Source organism: Somniosus microcephalus, chromosome 14, assembly GCF_052327205.1.
Source record: "Somniosus microcephalus isolate GS21.2 chromosome 14, FLI_Smic_1.0, whole genome shotgun sequence".
Classification (NCBI taxonomy): domain Eukaryota; kingdom Metazoa; phylum Chordata; class Chondrichthyes; order Squaliformes; family Somniosidae; genus Somniosus; species Somniosus microcephalus.
The window spans coordinates 6,354,666-6,376,040 of NC_141000.1; the positions used below are offsets into that span (position 1 = coordinate 6,354,666).

The 21,375-nt window shown below is 45.6% G+C and overlaps 1 protein-coding gene across 2 annotated transcripts in view; it reads right to left on the bottom strand.

Moving 5' to 3' along the window:
- LOC147107297 (cilia- and flagella-associated protein 47-like) overlaps positions 1-21,375 on the bottom strand; it is a 797,073-nt gene that overhangs the window by 382,523 nt on the left and 393,175 nt on the right. For both annotated transcript variants that reach the window (XM_086006182.1, XM_086006181.1), the window contains one exon: positions 177-271. In XM_086006182.1, coding sequence (XP_085862308.1) covers positions 177-271 — 95 coding nt within the window. The remainder of the gene's footprint in view (positions 1-176; positions 272-21,375) is intronic.

Consider the following 21,375-nt stretch of genomic DNA (forward strand, 5'->3'; position numbering starts at 1 on the left):
TGCACACAAGTTGCTCTTTATTTTCATTGATTGAAAAATAAAGTGGCTTTAGTGCAGTGAATCAATGTTTTCTTTAAGCAATGCCAATTCAAAGCAATATAATAGAATCAGTTCTTTCTTACATTATGCCCAACATTTCAATTCTTTGCAGTGTAGGAAAGATTATATTTACTTACAGTCTTTCTGGTTCATATTTTGATCATCCACTCCATTTTCAGAAACACTCTCTTTGTTATCTCCAAATTCACCTGGTTCAGACTGTAAATAGTCACTACAAAACAAATAACATGGTTATTCACATGGAAAGGCCTACATGTTCCAAAAGTAAATGTATTCAAATTAATTCTAAATGTTTCCTTGTTTAAAATAAACTTGTTGCCGAGACCTACACCACCTAATAACAGAGGAAGAATGAGAAGTACAGTGACACCTGCAAATTCTGGACACCTTAAGGTCTGGCCATCGGCTGTCCTTTTTTTTTGCAGGAGTCCTTATTTTCAAAATGGTCATCGTATTTTTCAGCAGATTGGGGCGTTCTTTACCCAGCATCCATAACAGCAGAGAAACTGCTCTATCCCTGGGACAGTTTCTCTGTCGCTGTGGGTGCTGGGTAAAGTGTTTCTTTCACAAAACCCGCTGCCGCCTCGCGGTGACCTGCATCTCCCATGTTTTAAGTTGTAAAAAGGCTTGGTGCATTGAAGGCTGTCTGTAGTTCATAATTTGCAAGTGTTCATGGTTTCAGAGTGCCTCTTGTATATTTTACCATGCAAATTATTTGGGTCTCTCAATAAGTGTCCATTTTTTGCAGGTGCCTGTTCTTTGGGAGTGTCCGTTTATGCAGGTTTCACTGTATTAAAGCAGTCCCTTGCAACCACCATCTGCAGCAGCAGAATGCAGTGAGCAGAAGATATTACATTGAGCATACTGTGCTCCCACACTTGGTCCACAAATTCACCCCTCCTTGGGTGTCAAATGCTGGAGGGGTTGTGGCCAGTGGTGGGGGGTACCTTTGGGTGCTACCCCCTCAAATCAGCCTTTAACAACCTGCAAGGCCACAAAAGTATAACGGGGTTGCTGCAGATACAAGTCCATTTTTCTGGGACTGCCAATAAAGGGTGAACACACCCTGTTATAAATCTCATCATCATAAAGAAACTACTCATCAAATAACACTGGATGGCCAGCTGGTGGCGCCGTCCAAGGAGTATAAATACTCGGGCGTGGGCCCAGCTTGCTCAGGGACATTTTGTAAGACAGGAACTAGTGAAGTACAACTAGACCTCCATGTTCTGAAACAAGTTGATTAAAGCCTTGCTTTATACTCAAACCAAGTGCGTAGTGAGTTTTATTATGTCACACCCCCCTGCGCATGAGCACACAACATTGGCAAGGCAACGTCTGGCAACCAAGTTTATTTCCCTCCCTTCCACCGCTGGTTCCACAAATTTCAGGGACTGCTAGGAGAGATGTACCGGTAGTCCCTTGGATAGTGTTGGAAGGCCCGCTGAACTCTTTTAAGGGAAAGTGCCAGTAGTGGGCCCCCCTCCCAGTCAACAGGCCCCAGCCACTCACTGGATAAAAGCCTTGGGCCAGTCCGAGGCATAAACAAAAAATTGACTGCTGATCTTCAGAGCTCTTCGCCCCTTTTAAATGGTCCCCTCCTTCTCGGGTGCTGCAGCGGTAATTTCCTCCCCCGTTAGAAGCAGGTTTTCTCTTGCATAATTAATGACCCCTGATCCAGGAAAATGGGTCAGGGTGACAGCGGGGTAAAGTGGCGGGCAGAAGTCCAGGATTGAGGAGTGGAAGACTATTCTATCATGGAGGACATCACAGCGAGCCTGATCTTGTATCCCTAATTGGCATCCACTTGCCTGCATTTTCCAGCAGGAATTACTGGGTTATGATCAGGAACAAGAACCCTGGCTGTTTTTTTCCCTTCCCGTAGCCACGGCCATTGAGGCCAATTATACACCCCAATTGCTGGCCTGGCCGAGGTCTGCTGATTCAAAATTCAAATTCATGACCATCTGATCTGTATGGCTTTTAGCCATGCTCCATTTATTTTCCTAGTAAAGTTGGTAAAACATCTGGGAGGAAAAATTAGGTTGCTTTGCACCTCCCGTTAGTGCCCGAAAAGGTGCAAAGCAACTAGCACCCGGACGCAGCGCCGCCATCACCTCCTACGGAATTCAGTGGGAGGTTAGCAGCGGCGGTAACCGTTAGCGCCCCATGGCGCTGCCGGCGATTACATCATCGCTGTGCGCAGTGCCCCGCTCGTGATCTTCGGTAGCGCCCCCTGACTTACCGGCGGAAGCTATGTCCAACGGGGTCAGGGGGGCCTACCTGCGGCCAGGGCAGCGCTAATTAAAGGCGAGGTGCCGGGCGGCCATTTTTGTTGCTGGCTGCCTGCCAGCACCTGCCCCTGTTGCCGTCCCCGGCCTCCTCTTCTGACCCCCCGCGGAGTGCCGGCTGCGCTCCATAAGCCCGGCACTTCTCTTGAGTGCCGGGCTCTTTTGCTGGCACTCCGATCCCTGGTGGCCCAGCTGGGCCCCGGGTCGCGCTGCACAAGGCCCCTCCCCTTTAAGAAGGGGAGGAAGGCCTGCAGTACCGCGGCGCGACGTGCCGCAGCGCCACGATATTCCCTCGCAGCGCCCCAAGAGGGAGGCGGGGCACTTCCAGTAGCACCCCGTTTCCCTCTTGGGGTGCTACCGATGAATTTCGGCCGCGGTGGCGCTAATATTTTTGGGGCGCTAGCGCCCCAAAGGGGGCACAACTCAATTTTTCCCCCCTGAATGCAAGTTAATATAAGATTACACCTCTGTGAAGCACCTTCTCATGTTTTCCTACATTAAAGGTGCTATACAACCACGAGTTGTTGTTTGTTAGATAGAATAAATAGTTTAGGATTTTTCTCTTCTTTTATTATTTTTTCTTAAGATTATGTTTACAAGCACCAATTCAAAAATTGGCACCTGTGACCTTGAGATATTGAGGAGTCAGCACTGGCTGATGCACCTATCACAAGCGTGCAAGAGCAAGAGGAGAGGACGGGTCAGGACACAGCTCACTGGAGGTCAAACTTGCATCCTAGAGGGCAGGGATGATGACTTCCAGGCCCCAGCTTTCAAAAGACGAGTATTAGCTGAGATTGATGATGAAAAAGTAAAAACAATGTGAATTTCATCAAAAATCTCCTAGACTCATTATACACGGAATTCAAAACCCAGAATAAAAGCAGCTCATACTATGTACTGTCATTGCAAAGGGATAAACAGAAAATCAACTCAGCACTGAGACGAGCTTTGATTACTGGGGTCAGGTGTATTTAAATATCTTAGGCTGCCACCAATCGGCTATCCATCTCAGGTGGGGAGTAGGTGGAATAAGTGGGCATGTGGGGCCATACGAATGTCAGTAAAAATACGTTTTAAATTTACAATTTGTACCTGCGCTGGTTTGACTGATCACATTGCCAAAAATCGCCCTTTTAAATTTTAATCCCCCTGAGGCCCTTAGCAACACTAGAGATCAGTGCACCCAAAATTGCTGGGGCACAATGACTGGAAATACTTTATATCATGTATTTCTCTCATTTGCGTGGTGTCATAATGCCTCCACCCAACCCCAAATCCAGCAGAAATGTTGATGCCCACACAAAGGGGCGAGGAATCAGCACAATCAAGTCCTGCCCCAAATTCCACCCCACCTGCCCAAATTACGGCATTTTCATGCTACAACAGAAGAGGAAATTCAGGGCCGTAGTGTTTAGGCACATTCAAACTGGGAGAGTTGAAATAAGTGATGAGGTCTATTTTCTTGTCCGCTTTACATATTTACATAAATAATGTACCTAAAAGTTGGAAGTAAATATTGAACTCCAGGTCATATGTTGTGTTAGTCAGCTAACTGAATTAATTACAGCTTTTGAAAAATAGGAACAAAGAAGTTAAAACAAATTTTTTTCTCAAAAACTGAAATAGCAAATGTCCAAAATAAGAGGCAAAAGAACACACTGGGGTAGATTTTCATAAAGCTGTCGGGAAGGAGGCGGGACTACAACTTTCGGGTTGTAGTCCCGCCTACATCGACGTTCGGCCAATCCACGCGATTTTCCCTTGATTGACCTTGTTAAGCCCGCCCAGCGGGCTCAGCAGGCCAATTAAGGGCCACCTGGCAACAGGTGACGTCACAGACTGAAATTTCATCTGTCAGGCGGTCTTGGCAGATGAAATATCAGCGTTTCACAGCTGTTTGAAGCTGTCAAACACTGACAGTCTGACTTCTAACCTGAGTCCTTCTACACAGACTCAGTTAGAAGTCTCACCAGCAATGAAAGCTGAAGGCTGTCACTTTTGACAGCTCGCAGTCATTTTGCTTTCAGTGCCAGCTGAGTGATGGACTCCCGAAACCTGGAGGAAGAAAGGCTGTTAAGGTAAGTACAGGTAATTTAAACTTCTTTACACACTTTAGACACACCAAACACACTTACCTTTGCACTCATGCACCTATCACTCACCTGAACACTGATATCGCGACCCCTCCAAGTCCTTCAACCCGACAGCCCGCCTGCTCCAACCTGGCGTGATTTGGAGCCATCGGGAATCCCACACGACACCCCTCAAAATAGGGATTAGGCTAAAAACTGCCTGTTAACTACCTGTTAACAGGCAGTTAATTGGCACTAATCCCTTCCCGCCTCGGGTTGGCGGGTCCCAGTGCGGGGCGGGTACCCGCCTCCCCTGAAACTTACGTGGAGGCGGATTTTGGGCGGGATGGTGGCGGGACCCCTGATTTCGGGATTTCCCCCCCCCCCACACGCCTGAAGCCCCACCTGACGGCTCCAGGAAAATCGACCCCACTGTTCCCCACCACTTATACCACCCATGGTGAATGCAGGTAGCCATTTATACCGGGCTATTAACGCTCGCCATACCAATAGCTGTCAATGACGAAGGCACCCGCTTATAATGTATTAAATGCTCTGGCTATTTCGGACATACTTAACTGTTCGCACCACACTTCATTAAGATGCAAATACCTTGGCTTCTTAATCTCCTGTCATTAATGTTGGGTTACAGTTTGCAATAACAACACTGTTTGCAGCAGCAAAAATGGCAGGAAAGAGAAAAGTGAGGAGACTCAGCACAAAAATTGACCTCCCAAATAGTACAATTACGTGCTCTATTACAAAATGAGAAGTTAATGGGTTTTTTAAAACTTGTTTTTAACAAATGTGGTTTAAATAAAGTTTGTGAAACCGCATACGTGCTGGTTTACTTTGTTTACTGGTGACTTTGGGGCATTTTGAATATCAGATTTGTATTTCACAGTAACACAAGTAAATTCAATTGTCTTTTGTCTCTTTTAATGCCTTCATCAAAGTTTTTATTTTATGGCCTCAGACTCTCCCAAAAGCCCAGCTTTATTGTAATAGGAGTTAGCATTCTGTACTCTTGACCACCACCTATCATTCTCCCCGTCCCTCTTTTATTTGCTAACCTGCCTTTCTATATTACTTATGGCAAAGGATCTGCACCTGAAGAACTAACTTGTCCTTTTTCTGATGCTGATGCACATTCAGTGTATTTCCAGCATTTTCTGTTTTTATTTCACATTTGCAGCATTCAATGTTTTTTAAACACTAACTTGCTCTATTTTAATTCTTGGCCTGTTTACACACATTACTGTTGATTCTGGGCAGGATGGTCAAATTGAGAATTCTGGGATTTCTGAATGGAATTCATATTTTATTTGCTCTCTCTTGATTCAAAATCAACCTGAAGTCAATCCATCTCTGGGTGTATTTGTATATTCAGAATCACATCAAGTTTACTTAGTTTGTCATACTTAGATTTCAATTTTATCTCCAATTTGCTATTGGTCTGGATTCAATGTGATCTAAGAACTTTCAAGTAAATAGGGTCTATGTGGCTATAATAAAGTTTCTGCATGTGAGAATTTCTACTACAGGTACCTAGTATGCAGCCTTAAAGTTATTTCAGTCTTAACTTTCCTTCAGTGCATAACTCTGTTAAAGTCATGATAATCAGTGGCAAGAAATAACAAGAAGGTTCCTCCAAGCCTGCCACCATTCTGCATAAAATCCTAGCATGAGTAGAGTACACGATTGATTATGTGATTAAAAATGGGATTAGTTCATGGTTCATTCAGGAAGGTTGAACTGTATTAGAAAAACAACTTCGCAGCATTTATTAGGCTGATATTAATTTGTACAAGTAGGATAATAAAATAAATATTAAGTTGTTGCTCTATTACTAATGTAGCCCCTGAATGTTATTATAAGTTAGCATATCTTTCTCCACAAACTAAATTTCAATCTTTGGAATATGGCTCCAAATTTGTAATTACTGTTGTCCTATTTTGCTCCTGCTATTAAGGTAAACCAACAAGAAATATGCAAGACTGTGACCTTTACAAGACATTTCACAGGATGCTTTAAAATTCATGCCATGACAAATGGAATACTAAACATTATTTTTATACAGCATGGCTCACATCAAGAGAGCTACTCACTTACTCATTTCGTACATGTGCCCTAAATGAGACACACACTTTCCAGTAATGTCAGCAATAAATATAAATTTGTACCTTATATTTTGGTTTTATAAATCCAGGAAATAAGTAAATAACAGCTGGGGTGGGTCAGCTGGAACAAACTAAAAATTGCAATGTCAACAAGATGGTATAAAGACGAATAAGGTGACACAAGCAGGCTGGGTGGAAATAAAGGAATAATGCAGTGGGAATAGGCTAGAAGGAAAGGAAGAAATAATGCATGGTATTGACCAACTGTAAAGAATATTTAATGCAGTGAGAGAAAAAAAAATGAAGAAAACTCATAAGCAAGAGAAGGAAGGGCAGAAGATCTGAGGGGCCAATCTCTGAAATTTCTAAATTCAGAAGAGAAATAAAATGAGAAAGGTTTTTGAAGAAATAACATGGTGGCTAAATAATTTTGGGACTTACTAAAGGACCTTCTCAAGTATCTGCTCAGTGAAACAAATGTTGAACTGTTTTTTGATTGGCTGCTATGACATTTACGCCCTACAGATATAAACCAACATGTTTTCACTGTTCACTCTCATTTGGCACAATATTAGGACTCATTTTGGGGATAATATATTAGCTTGGATTGAGAATTGGTAAATGGACAGAAAACAGAGAGCAGGAATAAACGGGTCATTTTCGGGTTGGCAGGTTGTAACTAGTAGGATGCCACAAGGATCAGTGCTTTGGTTTCAGCTATTTACAATCTATATCAATGGTTTAGATGAGGGGACCAAATGTAATGTATCCAAGTTTGCTGATGATACAAAGCTAGGTGGGAAAGTAAGCTGTGAGGAGGGCACAGAGGCTGCAAAGGGATATAGACAGGTTAAGTGAGTGGGCAAGAAGGTGGCAGATGGAGTATAATGTGGCATAGTGGTTAGCACTGTTGCCTCACAGCGCCAGGGACCCGGGTTCGAATCCGGCCTCGGGTGACTGTCTGTGTGGAGTTTGCACATTCTCCCCGTGTTTGCGTGGGTTTCCTCCGGGTGCTCCGGTTTCCTCCCACAGTCCAAAGATGTGTGGGTTAGGTTGATTGGCTATGATAAATTGACCCTTAGTGTTAAGGGGATTAAATACGCGGGGTTACGGGGATAGGGTGGGATATGTGTTGGTGTAGGGGTTACGGGGATCGGGTGGGATATGTGTCGGTGCAGGCACGATGGGCCGAAATGGCCTCTATCTGCACTGTGGAGTTTCTGTGATTCTGTGAATGTGGGGAAAATGTGAAATTATTCATTTTGGTGGGAATAGAAAAGCAGAATATTTTTTAAAAGGTGAGAGACTAGTAAATTTTGGAATGCAAAGGGATTAGGTGTCCTTGTACATGAATTACAGAAAGTTAACATGCAGGTACAGCAAGTATTTAGGAAAGCAAATGGTATGTTAGCCTTTATTCGCTAGAGTTTAGAAGAATGAGGGAATCTCATTGAAACTTATAAAATTCTAACAGGACTAGACAGACTAGATGCAGGAAGGATGTTCCCAATGGCAGGGGAGCCCAGAACCAGGGATCACAGTCTAAGGATAAGGGGTAAGCCATTTAGGACTGAGATGAGGAGGAATTTCTTCACCCAGAGAGTGGTGAACCTGTGGAATTCTCTATCACACAAGGCAGTTGAGGCCAATTCATTAAATATATTCAAGAAGGAGTTAGATATATTTCTTAAGGCTAAAGGGATCAAGGGATATGGGGAGAAAGCAGGGACAGGGTGCTGAATTTGAATGATCAGCCATGATCTCATTAAATGGCGGAACAGGCTCGAGGGGCTGAATAGCCTACTCCTACTCCTATCTTCTATGTTTATTGCAATGGGGTTGGAGTATAAGAGTAAGGAATTCTTGTTGCAATTATATAGGGCTTTGGTGAGACCACACCTGGAGTACTGTGTACAGTTTTGGTTTCTTTACCTAAGGTAGGATATACTTGCCTTCAAGGGGGTGCAACGAAGGTTAACTAGATTTATTCCTGGGATGAGAGGGTTGTCCTATGAGGAGAGATTGAGTAGACTCGTCCTACATTCTCTGGAGTTTAGCAGAATAAGAGGTGATCTCATTGAAACGTATAAAATTCTCACTGGGCTTGATCAGGTAGATGCTGAGAGGCTGATTCCCGTGGCTGGAGAGTCTAGAACTAGGAGTTATAGTCTCAGGCTAAGGGGTCGACTATTAAGGACTGAGATAAGGAGAAATCTTTTCACTCAGAGGGTTGTAAATCTTTGCAATTCTCTATCCCAGAGGACTGTGGATGCTCAGTCGTTGAATATATTCAAGACAGAAGGCGATAGATTTTTGAATACTAAGGGAATCAAGCGATATGGGGATAGTGCAGGAAAGTGGAGTTGAGCTAGAAGATCAGCCATGATCTTATTGAATGGCGGAGCTGGCTCGAGGGGCTGTATGGCCTACTCCTGCTCCTATTTCTTATGTTCCTATGACTTTCCTAGATCAAAAACATTTTTTTTCAAATTCTGTTTTCTATTTGCCATTTTATGCCAAATATTTCAACTACTTAATATTTTCCATCATCACTAATTACAACCTATATTCCTCTCAGCTTATTGCTGTGTCCAGAATGCCACAAGTCTGGCATTAGGTATTTCTGTGAGAACAAATAGAAGTGTGAGATTGGACAATGAGAGGAAAAACTCCTGAAAACTATATCCAATATAGCAATTTACATTTAGAAACAGCAATCTTTCTAGGCTGAGAAAATCTGATCAATGAAACCTCAAGAAAATGAGTTACAACCAGTGCAATTGACCAGAAGGCTAACTCAACAAGCCATATCAACACTGAGGCTATAAGAACAAAGCAGAAGCTGGGCAGTTGTGATAAATGGCTTCATCTCCTAAACCCTCAAATCTCTCTTCACCATCTAGAGCTACAACAACATTTAAGAAGCATAACACCATTCAAGAAAGAGCAGTGATCTTGATGGGCACCTCTGCCACTGAACTCAATATCCATTCCCTACACCATCAGAACACAGAAGCTGCAGTATGTATGATCTACAGGATGCAACTACAGCAACTCACCAAGCTTTCTTTGACAGCACCTCCTATTCCTATGACCTCTACTACCAAGAAAGACAAGAGCAGCAATATCATGGGAACACCATCACCTCCAAGTTCCTCTCCAAGTCACACAACATCCTGACTTGATCATATACCGTCATTCCTTCACCATTTCTGGGTCAATATCCTGGAATTTCTGAAAGCAGCGATATTTGCACCCACGCCTTGAAGCCCATTATTGCTAGGCATGGGCTCAGTTATGCTAATGGTCTATGTGAGAGCAACTTGAATAGTCCCAATTAAGTCCTGAAAGCCTGAAGATAGGGTGCACTTCAGGCTATCTATAACAGCTTTCATCCAGTTCCGAAGCGACAACTTCCCTTAGAGCCTCCTCCGGATATCCTGGAATGCCACAATCACGAGGGTGCTCCTCACATCATGCTATACCTTCTACATTGTATTGTAAATGCAGGTTGTGGTTTCTTCCACTTTTCCACCAGGGAGGACCAGCAAGCACTGCAAATCAGTGACCCAGAATAGGATATTTCGAGGCTGGGGATTCTCTGAACAGGTTCTCTGACTGTTACTTGCACTCCTTCAGGAACCTCAGAATAACACTCTATCAGGCAGCTTGACTATTTCAAGCTGCAATATGATGCCTGTCAGCTACTATTGTTCAGCCTCTAATTCTTGTCATTTTTCTCTTTTCTCTCGGTCCTTCTCAGTAACCACAGCCTGTAGAAGACGACACCTCAGACGAGGAGAATTGTTCTGAAGAGGCACCACCATGCATTACATCACTCTCTAGCACCAGCACAGAGATTGGCACACCGGCTGGGTTAGAAAGAGAGTTAGATTGGTGATGCATCCAGCACTAGTGAGCTGAAGGTACAGGTGACAGGGACAGACCAGGAGACAGCTCACTGGAGGGGGAGATCCTCTTCCAGCTTTGCTGAGAAGGAAAGAATTGAGGACAACGGGGGGCCAGCTACGATACTGCTCGATTCACGCAAGCAGTTATATCATGTATTGGAAGGCCTGCCAAGGAGTTGCACCACCATGGCTGACAGTATGGAAGAGTTTGTTTCCAGCCTATAACATGTCATCTCACGTGGCATCAGCACTCTGCATTCAGTGACACTGCAGCCTGACCATCACAACAGGAATCAATGTTCACAGACTTTGCAGCTTTGGTGGAAGCTCAAATGACTGTCATGCAGGCTGTGAACTCAAACCTGTGCTCTGCCTGGTGGGACAGACATTGGTAGAACACATCGATAGGGCTTTGAAAGTGTCACTCATCTTCGGCAGTCAGTTTTCCCACAGGTTAGTGGAAGTAATAAGCCTCAGCCCCATGGGAGAGGCAAGGCACAGCAGGAGTACAGGGAGGTGGATCTCATGAACAAGATTCGCTAAGAGGGAGCATGAGGAAGATCAGAGAGAAACTGGAGAAAGACTCGGATTCTTGCAGCAATGTGCAAAACAGACACTCCGAGGCCATCCCCTACATTGCCATTATTGAAAAAGACATTGAATAGGATGGGTGACAGTGGCCAACACTAGTCTCCCTAGTAAAATCTACATGATCAATCTCTGCAGTATATCTTTTTTTTTCTATTCATTAATGGGATGTGGGCGTTGCTGGCAAGGCCAGCATTTATTGCCCATCCCTAAATGCCCTTGAGAAGGTGGTGGTGAGCCGCCTTCTTGAACCGGGGGGGAGGGGGAGGAAGACTGGGGTGGGGCGGGAGAGGGAGACTGGGGGGGCGGGGGAGAGGGAGACCAGAGGGGGGGTTGGAGGGAGACACCCGGGGGGGGAGACACCGGGGGGGAGGGAAACCACAGCTAGAATCCCCCTGCACTGCACAAGGTTCAGTCTGGCTCTCCAGTCAATGCCACTTTTAACAGGCCCAATCTCTCTCTCTCTCTAGCTTTGGACGCTGGTTCTGTGTGAAGGTGAAAACTCTGAACTAGGAACCTTAATCAGGGCTGATCTCTACTTGGACTTCATACGTCAAACCCAAGCGGTACAGAGTGACCCGACCCAAGCCAAGAGATCGCACAAAGGGCAGAAACTTTGTTTGGGAAACTTCTCAAAGGACACTTCACCTTAAACTCAGCTCAGCACCAACATTTATAAACCACTCCCTGAGCACGGACTCGATAAAGGAAAGTTTTCATAGAATTATAGAAATTACAGCACAGGAGGCCACTCGTCCCCCAGTGCTGGTGATCTCTCCTGTAACCCCAGTCCACCTCCCCAAAGGATCTTTTTATATTCCTCCTTTTCAAATACATATCCCATTCCCCTTGAAACAAAGTTTTAGTCTGTACCTCAATAGCCATATGTGATGAAGTATCCCACAGTCTAATATCCGTCAGTTCAACTTTCCTCCTCCCTTCCCCTTGTTTCTTGCAGTGAGAATCCTTGTTTTCCGTTCCATAGTTCCCCATTCACCTACCAATGGAATTTTTTTTTCACTATTTACCCATAGTAAGGTCTCTGGGTTTCACTCACCCCTTTACCGACTGCTCCTCTCAATGCCGCTCCCACTTGCTGCTGCTCTGTGGGAAATGTTAGTCCCCAAAACCACTCCCAACCCATTCCACTGCCCCCCCCACCCCGAGTCCCAATCCCTTGGCCACTAGTCCCTTTCTCTCCCACGACCTCCCATCCCGAACCCCTATTTCCTGATCTCCATCTTTCCCCCTGATCCCTATTCCCCAGTCTCCCCTTGATTCCCCAGTTTACTTCTCTTCTCCCCCCACCCCACCGGCCATCCCGATTTCAAGCCCTCACGAGTTCAGAGAGTTCACAAATGCCGACATCTGCGATTCCCGAGCCTCCCATTTCCCAGCTCACCAGCCCCAGCCGACTGTGCTCCATGCGATCCCGGCTCCCTGCAGTGGGACGTCACCGAGCCTGAGGCTTGAGCAGCAGTCGGTAAGTCATAGAGTAGTGGAGCGGGGGCGGACCATTTAGATAACTGATCTCCTGCGCTGCTGGAGGAAGAGCTCGGGAGAGGTCCCCTCGATTCCGGGAAACTCCCGGTCATTCTGGGAGAGTTGGGAAAGCCGCCCATCATGCATATGCCACTGCTAGCTTTTTAACTAGAGTTATTCATTCTAATCCCATTCCCTTTGCCTGAATCCGTTTATATTCTTCCTTTTCAAATACTCATTCAAACCCCTTTTAAATTATGTTATAGGTTCTTTTTAAATCACTATTTGTGATACGGCATGCTATGCTCAATCTTTTGTGAAAAATTTCTCCTCACTTCCCCCTTCATTATTCTAGTAATCATCCTAAATCTATGCCTCCTTGTTACTCATTTATTAACCACTAGAAATAATTTTAAATATTCAATCTCTCAAAACCTTTATTTGATCCCACTTTAACTTTCACACTCCAGTGAAAAAAGATCAATTTTGAAGCCTTTTTTATAACTGAGCTTTTATTCCTGGTGTCATTCTAGTGAATCGTCATTGTACTCTTTCCATGATTGTAAGTGCTTCTATACTATAGTTACCAGTCTGATATTGGTAGCTGCAGTTTGGGTTCCAGCCAGGCAGAACCACATTTACAAGGCTTGGCTCATTCCTGGCTTGAACTGTAAGAATTTTGTCCCAAATTGGCCATTGGGTTTTTTATCTGGTTTTTCGCCTCTCCCGGGAGATCACATGGGTTCGGGTGGGATGTAGAGTGATAGTAGATTTGAGGTTAGGATCAGATCAGCCATGATCTTATTGAATGGTGGAGCAGGCTCGAGGGGCCGATTGGCCTACTCCTGCTCCTATTTCTTATGTTCTTATGTTTGTGCTCGAGGAACAGCACCTCATCTTCCGATTAAGCACTTTACAGCCTTCCGGACTCAATATCGAGTTCAACAACTTCAGACCATAACCTCGGCCCCTATTATATTTTTATATTTTTTATCCACACTTTTGGGTTGTGCCTTTTCCTTTTTTTTCTCTCTCCCACATGGCAGCTGTCTCTCACTCTGCCAGCACATTTCACACTTCATCTAGAGCCATTGTTTGTTTCTTTACCTGTCCTATTACCATCTCGTCTCGCCTTGAATATCTCTTAATGTCTCTTCTTTCATCCCCTCCCCCATTTCCCAGCCCCCAAACTGCCTTTTGTTTCATTTCCTGCCTTTTCTCTCAGTTCTGAAGAAGGATTTCGACCCGAAACGTTGACTCTATTTCTCTCTCCACGGATGTTGCCTGGCCTGCTGAGTTTTTCCAGCATTTTCTGTTGTTATTTCGGATTTCCAGCATCCGCCGTATTTTGCTATCGATGCTTTGTGCTTGCCTGGAATACAGGCATGGGCAGAGGTTTCTCCCAACAGTTAAAAATTTAAGGCCTTGAAAATAGCATCCACCAGTGTTCTCCAGCACTGACTCCATCAGTGGGGCCCACTTATCAAAATCACTAGACTTTTCTGTGTCAGAAACTCCGTAGCCACCATTAACAGCCAATCTGGCCAGCTGTTGCGCCTCAAAAATCTTACTGTAAATTACCCAGAGTGAATTACGGGGGTAAAACCAGGAAACTCACTGCTGCTCAGCCTCATTTTGACATATGCAAATGAGGTTAGCCGGGACTCAGTGGAACCATTATGAGAAGATTCAAAAAGTGGAAGGGGACTCGAGCGAACAACTTGGGAGTTTGAGCGGCAGCAGACCTGAGTGGGAGCAGACCGGGGCCCGAAAGCGGGGATAAAAGCAGCAACAGACCTGCAACTACAAGAGAAAACGGCAGTGTGACATTACAGGTAAGGAGGGTAAGTGATTGATAGTGACTGTGGGCTACGTTTTAAGTTAACATATAGCATATAACTAAATTTGAAAAACTAAATTTATTTTAATTAATTTAGTAAACTAAATGAGGTAAATAATTTGAATAACACTAAACTAATTAATTAAATAAATAAAATAATGGGAGCACAGGAGATGTGTTGCTGCTGCAATATGTGGGAGCTTGTGGACATTTTTGTCCGGGCAACTACATCAGCAGTAAGTGTCTGCGGCTCAAGGAACTTCGGCTCCGAGTTGAGGAGCTGGAGTCCGAGCTGCAGGCATCGCGAGACATCAGGGAGGGAGAAAGTTACCTGGACCTTTTGCTCCAGGAGGCAGCCACACCCCTTAGATTAAATACTTTAGAATTGACACGTGGTCAGGGACAGGACGGTGTGACTGTGAGTGAGGCAGGTATGGGGATCCAGGAGGTAGTATTGCAGGAGCCTCAGGGCTGGATTTTGTCAATGGGGATGTGATGGAGGTGGGACTCCACTTTTTGGGTTGTAGTCCCGCCTCCATCGACTTGTGGCCAACCCACACTATTTTCCCTTGATTGACCCCAGCGGGCTCAGCAGGCCAATTAAGGGACACCTGGTTACTGGTGACAGCAGCGATTGACATTTCATCTGTCAAGAGCTTTTGACAGATGAAAAATCAGCGTTTGACAGCTCTGTGAAGCTGTCAAACACTGACAATCTGTCTTCTAACTTGAGTCCTTCTACTCAGACTCAGTTAGAGATCTCTCCAGACCAGAAAGCAGAATGCTGCAGCTTTTGACAGTTCAGCGGCCATTCTGCTTTCTGTGCCGGTGAACTGAGGGACTCCCGAGAACTGAAGGAAGGAAGCCTGCAGGAGAAAGTAAAGGTAAGTAAAACTTATTAAAACACTTTACACTTACCTCACACACTTACCCCTGCACACATGCACCCATCACTCACCTGCACAACGGCCATCTCAACCCCCTCCAACCCCTTCAGACCGACAGTCCGCCTCGCTAACTTGGCGTGGTTCGGAGCCATCGGGAAGCCCACACTTCAAGGCTAAAAATAGGGATTAGGCAAAAAACTGCTTGTTAACTACCTGTTAACAGGCAGTTAATTGGCACTAATCCCCTTCCCGCCTCGGGGAGGTGGCTCCCAGCGCAGGTCGGATACCCGCCTCCTGGGACATTGGCATGGAGGCAGGTTGGGGGTGGGATGGGTTCCTGCCCCCCGATTCTGCAATTTTCCCACCACTCCCGCCTCCAAACCCACCTCCACGGGGCTAGGAAATTCAAGCCCTCAGTCCCTGCACTTGTCCAATAGATTCGAGGTTCTTGCAACCCTTGTGGACAAGTGCGGGGACTGCGGGGAGGATGAGCAAACTGACCACGGCACCGTGGTACAGGAAGCCGTTCAAGTGGGGGGAGTAAAAAGAAAGGTGGTTGTTGTAGGCGACAGTATAGTTAGGGGGATAGACACTGTTCTCTGCGGCCAGGAGCGTGAGTCCCGAAGGCTACGTTGCCTACCCGGTGCCAGTGTAAAGGACATCTCCTCCGGGCTGGAGAAGAACTTGGAGTGGGAGGGGGAGGATCCAGTTGTCGTGGTCCACGTAGACACCAACGACATAGGTAGGACTTAGAAAAAGGTTCTGCTGAGAGAGTTTGAGCAGCTAGGGACTAAATTAAAAAGCAGAACCACAGAGATAATAATCTCTGGATTAAGACATTCCTTAAAAGGCAAATGGTATGTTGGCCTTCATTGCAAGAGAATTTGCGTACAGGAGCAAAGATGTCTTACTACAGTTATACAGGGCCTTGGTGAGACCACACCTGGAGTACTGTGTGCAGTTTTGGTCACCTTACCTAAGAAAGGATGTACTTGCCATAGAGGGAGTGCAGCAACGGTTCACCAGACTGATTCCTGGGATAACAACAGAAATAGCTGGAAACACTCAGCAGGCCAGGCAGCATCCATGGAGAGAGAAACAGAGTTAACGTTTCAGGTCTGGGACCCTTCATCAGAACCTGATTCCTGGGATGGTAGGACTATCGTATGAGGAGAGATTGGGCCGGCTAGGCCTGTATTCACTAGAGTTTAGAAGAATGAGAGGGGATCTCATTGAAACGTATAAAATTCTGACAGGGCTGGACAGACTGGATGCAGGGAGGATGTTTCCCCTGGCTGGGGGGGTCTAGAACGAGGGGTCACAGTCTCAGGATACGGGGTAGGACATTTAGGATTGAGATGAAGAGAAATTTCTTCATTCAGAGGGTGGTGAACCTGTGGAATTCTCTACCACAGAAGGCTGTGGAGGCCAAGTCACTGAATATATTTAAGAAGGAGATAGATACATTTCTAGACACAAAAGGCATCAAGGGGTATGGGGAGAGAGCGGGAATATGGTATTGAGATAGAGGATCAGCCATGATCATACTGAATGGCGAAGCAGACTCAAAGGGCCAAATGGCCTACCCCTGCTCCTATTTTTATATGTTTCTATGAATCTTAATGTCAGAACTTAGGGAGAATTTTCTACCATAAAAAAATTCCTGTGGCATTTTTTTTTATTCGTTCATGGGATGTGGCCGTCGCTGGCAAAGCCAGCATTTATGGCCTACTCCTGCTCCTATTTTTCTATGTTTCTATGTTTCTACTACAATCCTCCGAGATCTCTGTGCTCCTCCAATTCTGGTCTTTTGCACATCCCCAATTTAAATCGCAACCCCATTGATGGCTGTGCCTTTCGCTGCCTAGTCCCTAAACTCTGGAATTCCCTCCCTGAGCCTCTCTGTCTCTCTTGCTCTCTCTCCTCCTTTAAGAAGCTCCTTAAAACCTACTTCTTTACCTGTCCTAATTTCTCTTTATGTGGCTTGGCAACAAATTTTGTTTGATAACACTCTTGTGAAGCGCCTTGGGACATTTTACTATGTTGAAGGTGCTATGTAAATGCAAGTTGTTGTTGTTGTTATGCAAATTTAGCATCACTTCCTTTCTTTATTATTCAATGCCCATGTGTATAAAACCTAGAATCTTATTTGCCTTTTTATGGCCCTCTACCTGGACTTCCACGTTTAAATCTCACCCCAAGTTACAGGAAACTTTGTGCTATCCGGCACCCACGGGACCGAGCTGCTGCCGTTGCCTCAAAACTGCCGTACTCTCCAGAGTTAATGTTGAGAGATACGGAGATTCTTATCTACGTATTTGACAACAAACACTGTTGCTTAGCAACAGCTTCTAAACACTCGGGTGTGGCCCTAAAGCTCTGTAGCTGAAGCTGTTGCTATAGCTACAGACCTTGCACAGCTTGACTGTTCAAACAAAGCAAAAAAAACAAACAAAAAGAATAAAAAACGGCTGCTGATTTTTGCCGGTGGCTCCAGATTGCCGGATAGCTCACCTCCAGATAGCACAAAGTTTCCTGTATCTCTATTTCTCCACACTGTCAAAAAATCTTTCCATTTAGGGTATACTCCCAATTCATTGTTTTTCTTTCCAAAATATGCTTATTTGCATTGAATTTTATCTGTCACCTTTTCTGCCTTCGTCACTAACCTGCTTATGTCCTCCTGCAATTTTCAGCATTTCCCCACACAATTTCCACATCCCTAATTTGGTATCATCAACAAACTTCAAATCACTTTTCCTGTGCTTCTGTCCAAATCATTTATATAAATACAAAACAAAACAGCACAGATCTCTGGGACACACCACTATCTACATCCCACCAAACCAAAAACATCCATTGACCCACTTTTTTCTTCTTTTTGTCCCCCACCTCTCTCTCTAACCATGCAGCTGCATTCCCTTTAATACCACATTTTCATAATAAACCTCTTGTGTTGCACTGTGACAAAAGTGGATTTTTGTCTGTGTTGAATTCTTAGTTGGATTCTACATTGCTGGTTCATTCACATCAGATGAGTGGTTCATTATCCAAGGTATTTCTCAAAGGAAGACCCATGAGCTCAGAGACCAGACGTGCTGGCTGCGGTAGTCCTCGCAAGAGTATCTTGTTAGGGCTAAGAACAATTGAAAGTTTCAAGTGTTCATTGACTTTGAATCACAAGCATCTTATGCCATTGTGAAAAGATTGTTTATCTATTTAATACTGATGAGAGTAATTCAGCCTTTAGTAAATGGCTTTTATCTCTTATAACTTCAGCGTTTAGATCAGCGCTCAGGCCAACATCCCCAACATCGAAGCTTTGACCATGCTCGATCAGCTCCGACGGACGGGTCTCATTGTCCGCATGCCCGATACGAGACTCTCAAAAAAAGCGCTCTACTCGGAGCTCCGACATGGCAAGAGAGCCCCAGGTGGGCAGAGGAAATGCTTCAAGGACACCCTCAAAGCCTCCTTGAAAAAGTGCAACATCCCCACCGACACCTGGGAATCCCTGGTCCAAGACTGCACGAAGTGGAGGAGAAGCATCCGGGAAGGCGCCGAACACCTCGAGTCTCTTCACCGAGAGCAAGCGGAAGCCAAGTGCAAACAGCGGAAGGAGCGCACGTCAACCCAAGCACCCCATCCACCCGCTCCTTCAACCACCGTCTGCCCCACCTGTGACAGAGACTGTAGGTCCCGCATTGGACTCATCAGTCACCTGAGAACTCATTTTTAATGTGGAAGCAAGTCATCCTCGGTTCCGAGGAACTGCCTAAGAAGAAGAAGTTTAGATTATACTTCTGCAAGGAAACTGCTTAGCTGACACTCATGCTGAAATTTTCCGGGGTGTCAGCAAGCAGGATCGGTGGCAGGTCGGGTGGGAAAATGTATTTTTTTGACAGTGGGTCGGGAACCCGCTGTCAACCCGCCACAACGCGCCTTTCCCAATATTCGGTCTGTCAGCACTGAGCAGACCCGACAGACAGCGGCTGGCGACCCAATTAAACTAATTATAATTTACTTACCAGACCCTTGACAGCCTTTTTTTAACCTTACTTTTTAACTTTAACTTCATGGCCACGAGAACCACGCTGTTCGGTGACCACGTCTGTCAACCTGAGACGGAAGTTCAGCGGCATTGTTCCAGCTGATTCCTTGACAGCTTCAAATGTACAATAAAAGCTCCCACCTGACAGAGATCACTTTCCTCAGCCATAAGCTGTTCCGCACTGCATTTCCATAACAGATTCAGCATGCTGCAAGTCTTTCCATAAGTCTCCATCCAGTCTCACCTCATTACCTCCTTCACCATTGACAGATCGCTTCTGTCATCTGTACTTCACCTGCCATCTATTCCATCAGCATGGATGCCATTTATACTGTCTCACCTTGGTCCTCAGAATTGGACCACGATGAGCCCCAACACCAGCAGCACCAACAACAGCACCAACCTTCTCCACAATCACCTGATGCTGCACAGGACAGAGAGCATCAGCACTCAACTACGTGGCTGCCCAGGAAGCCAGGGATGCCCTCATCATGGCCAGATTTACTTCACTTGACGCTGCACACCCTGGCTGCCACATGATGCGCCAGGTTGGCACCACCCCACACCAACAACATAAAGCATCCCTACAATGCCCAAGCCATTCCTCTCACACTCATCACCATTGCGGGGGTACCGTTATGTCTCACCAATCACTGCAACTCACTAAGCCACTTCCAAAGGTGCACACAAATCTGTCCAAGACTGGAAAGTGTTGAAAATAAAGATTTCAATGTTTGACAGCATATTAATAGAAACTTTACATAAACATTGGATAAAACATCCCTTTTGTGTTGTTAGTTGGTATGATTGGACTAGGATGAGGGTGAGTGTGAGGGGGAAGTGATAATGTAGATAGAGAGTGATGGGTGGAGGTGCAAGGTAAGTTGGTGTGAGTAAGGATGTGCAGGAGTAGGGTAGGGAAGGCAAAGTGATGGGGGTGTGATGAGTGGCACATCAGGATGAAGTTGAGTGTGGTTTTGTACTAACGTTTCATGATCTAATGAGATCATTGAAACCTGGGTGCAGCCCTCTGCCTCTGTGCAATCATTGTCAGTGTTTGTAGCACTGCAATGCTATAGAACACTGACAGCACAAATGTCAAAAGAAAGTTGACCACCGTCCCTTTAAGGAAACTGGCTGATGACGTGCCGTGAATGACGTCACCAGACCCACTTCCTCTAATTAGGCCGGGCAACGCACTGGCCGGGCTTAACAAGCCCTATCAATGTAAATTTATTTTAGACAGCGTGATGGAGCCAGCAGCGGGGCCTTGACAGATCACCTGAACCGTTAGAAAACTGAGTATTGCTGGCACAGAGTTGGGCGATTTGCCCAGTGACTGGCCAGCAATTGCTCATGCAAGTCTTACGGTTGATGCAAGCAGGCGTAGGACCTGCTTGCCTCAGCGTAAGTGGATATCTAAGGCTCAAATAAAACATTTAAAAATCCAAAATTATCCACATACATTTTATTAAATGAGTTTACACAGACATTGGCCTGGATTACAATCTTAATGATGGCCCTCGCTATACACCTCCTGAAGGATATGGCAGGAGATAGCTGCACATGTGACGGCCAGCACTGTGGTGCCAAAGTCGGCCATCCAGTGCCAAAAGAAGTTTAATGACCTCACATAGGTGGTCAAGGTGAGTGAAGGCTTCAGCAAATGCCATATACCACCATCTGCACCATAAGCCTCACACACTGCTCAATGCACCACATCCTCAGCATTCACCTACCAACAATCTCCACCTATCACCACTCACACCGCACGATCAGAGCTTCACCTCACCCTCACAATCTTACCACTGCTGCAACACTCACAACCACGTCTTACACCTTGCACACACTGACAGCTATTCAACTATGGCAGGCACATCACCCAAACACATTGGCCGGACTTTTCTCAAGGGAGGCGGGGGGCCTCCGAGGCAGGCGGGAAACACGGGAGGATGGGTTTCCCACAGGCCCTGCTGACTTTATCGGCAGGGCCTGATTTGAATGCGAGGACTCGGATTCCCACCCGCAGCCAGCCAGATTGAGAGACTGGCTGGCTGTGGGCGGATAGGC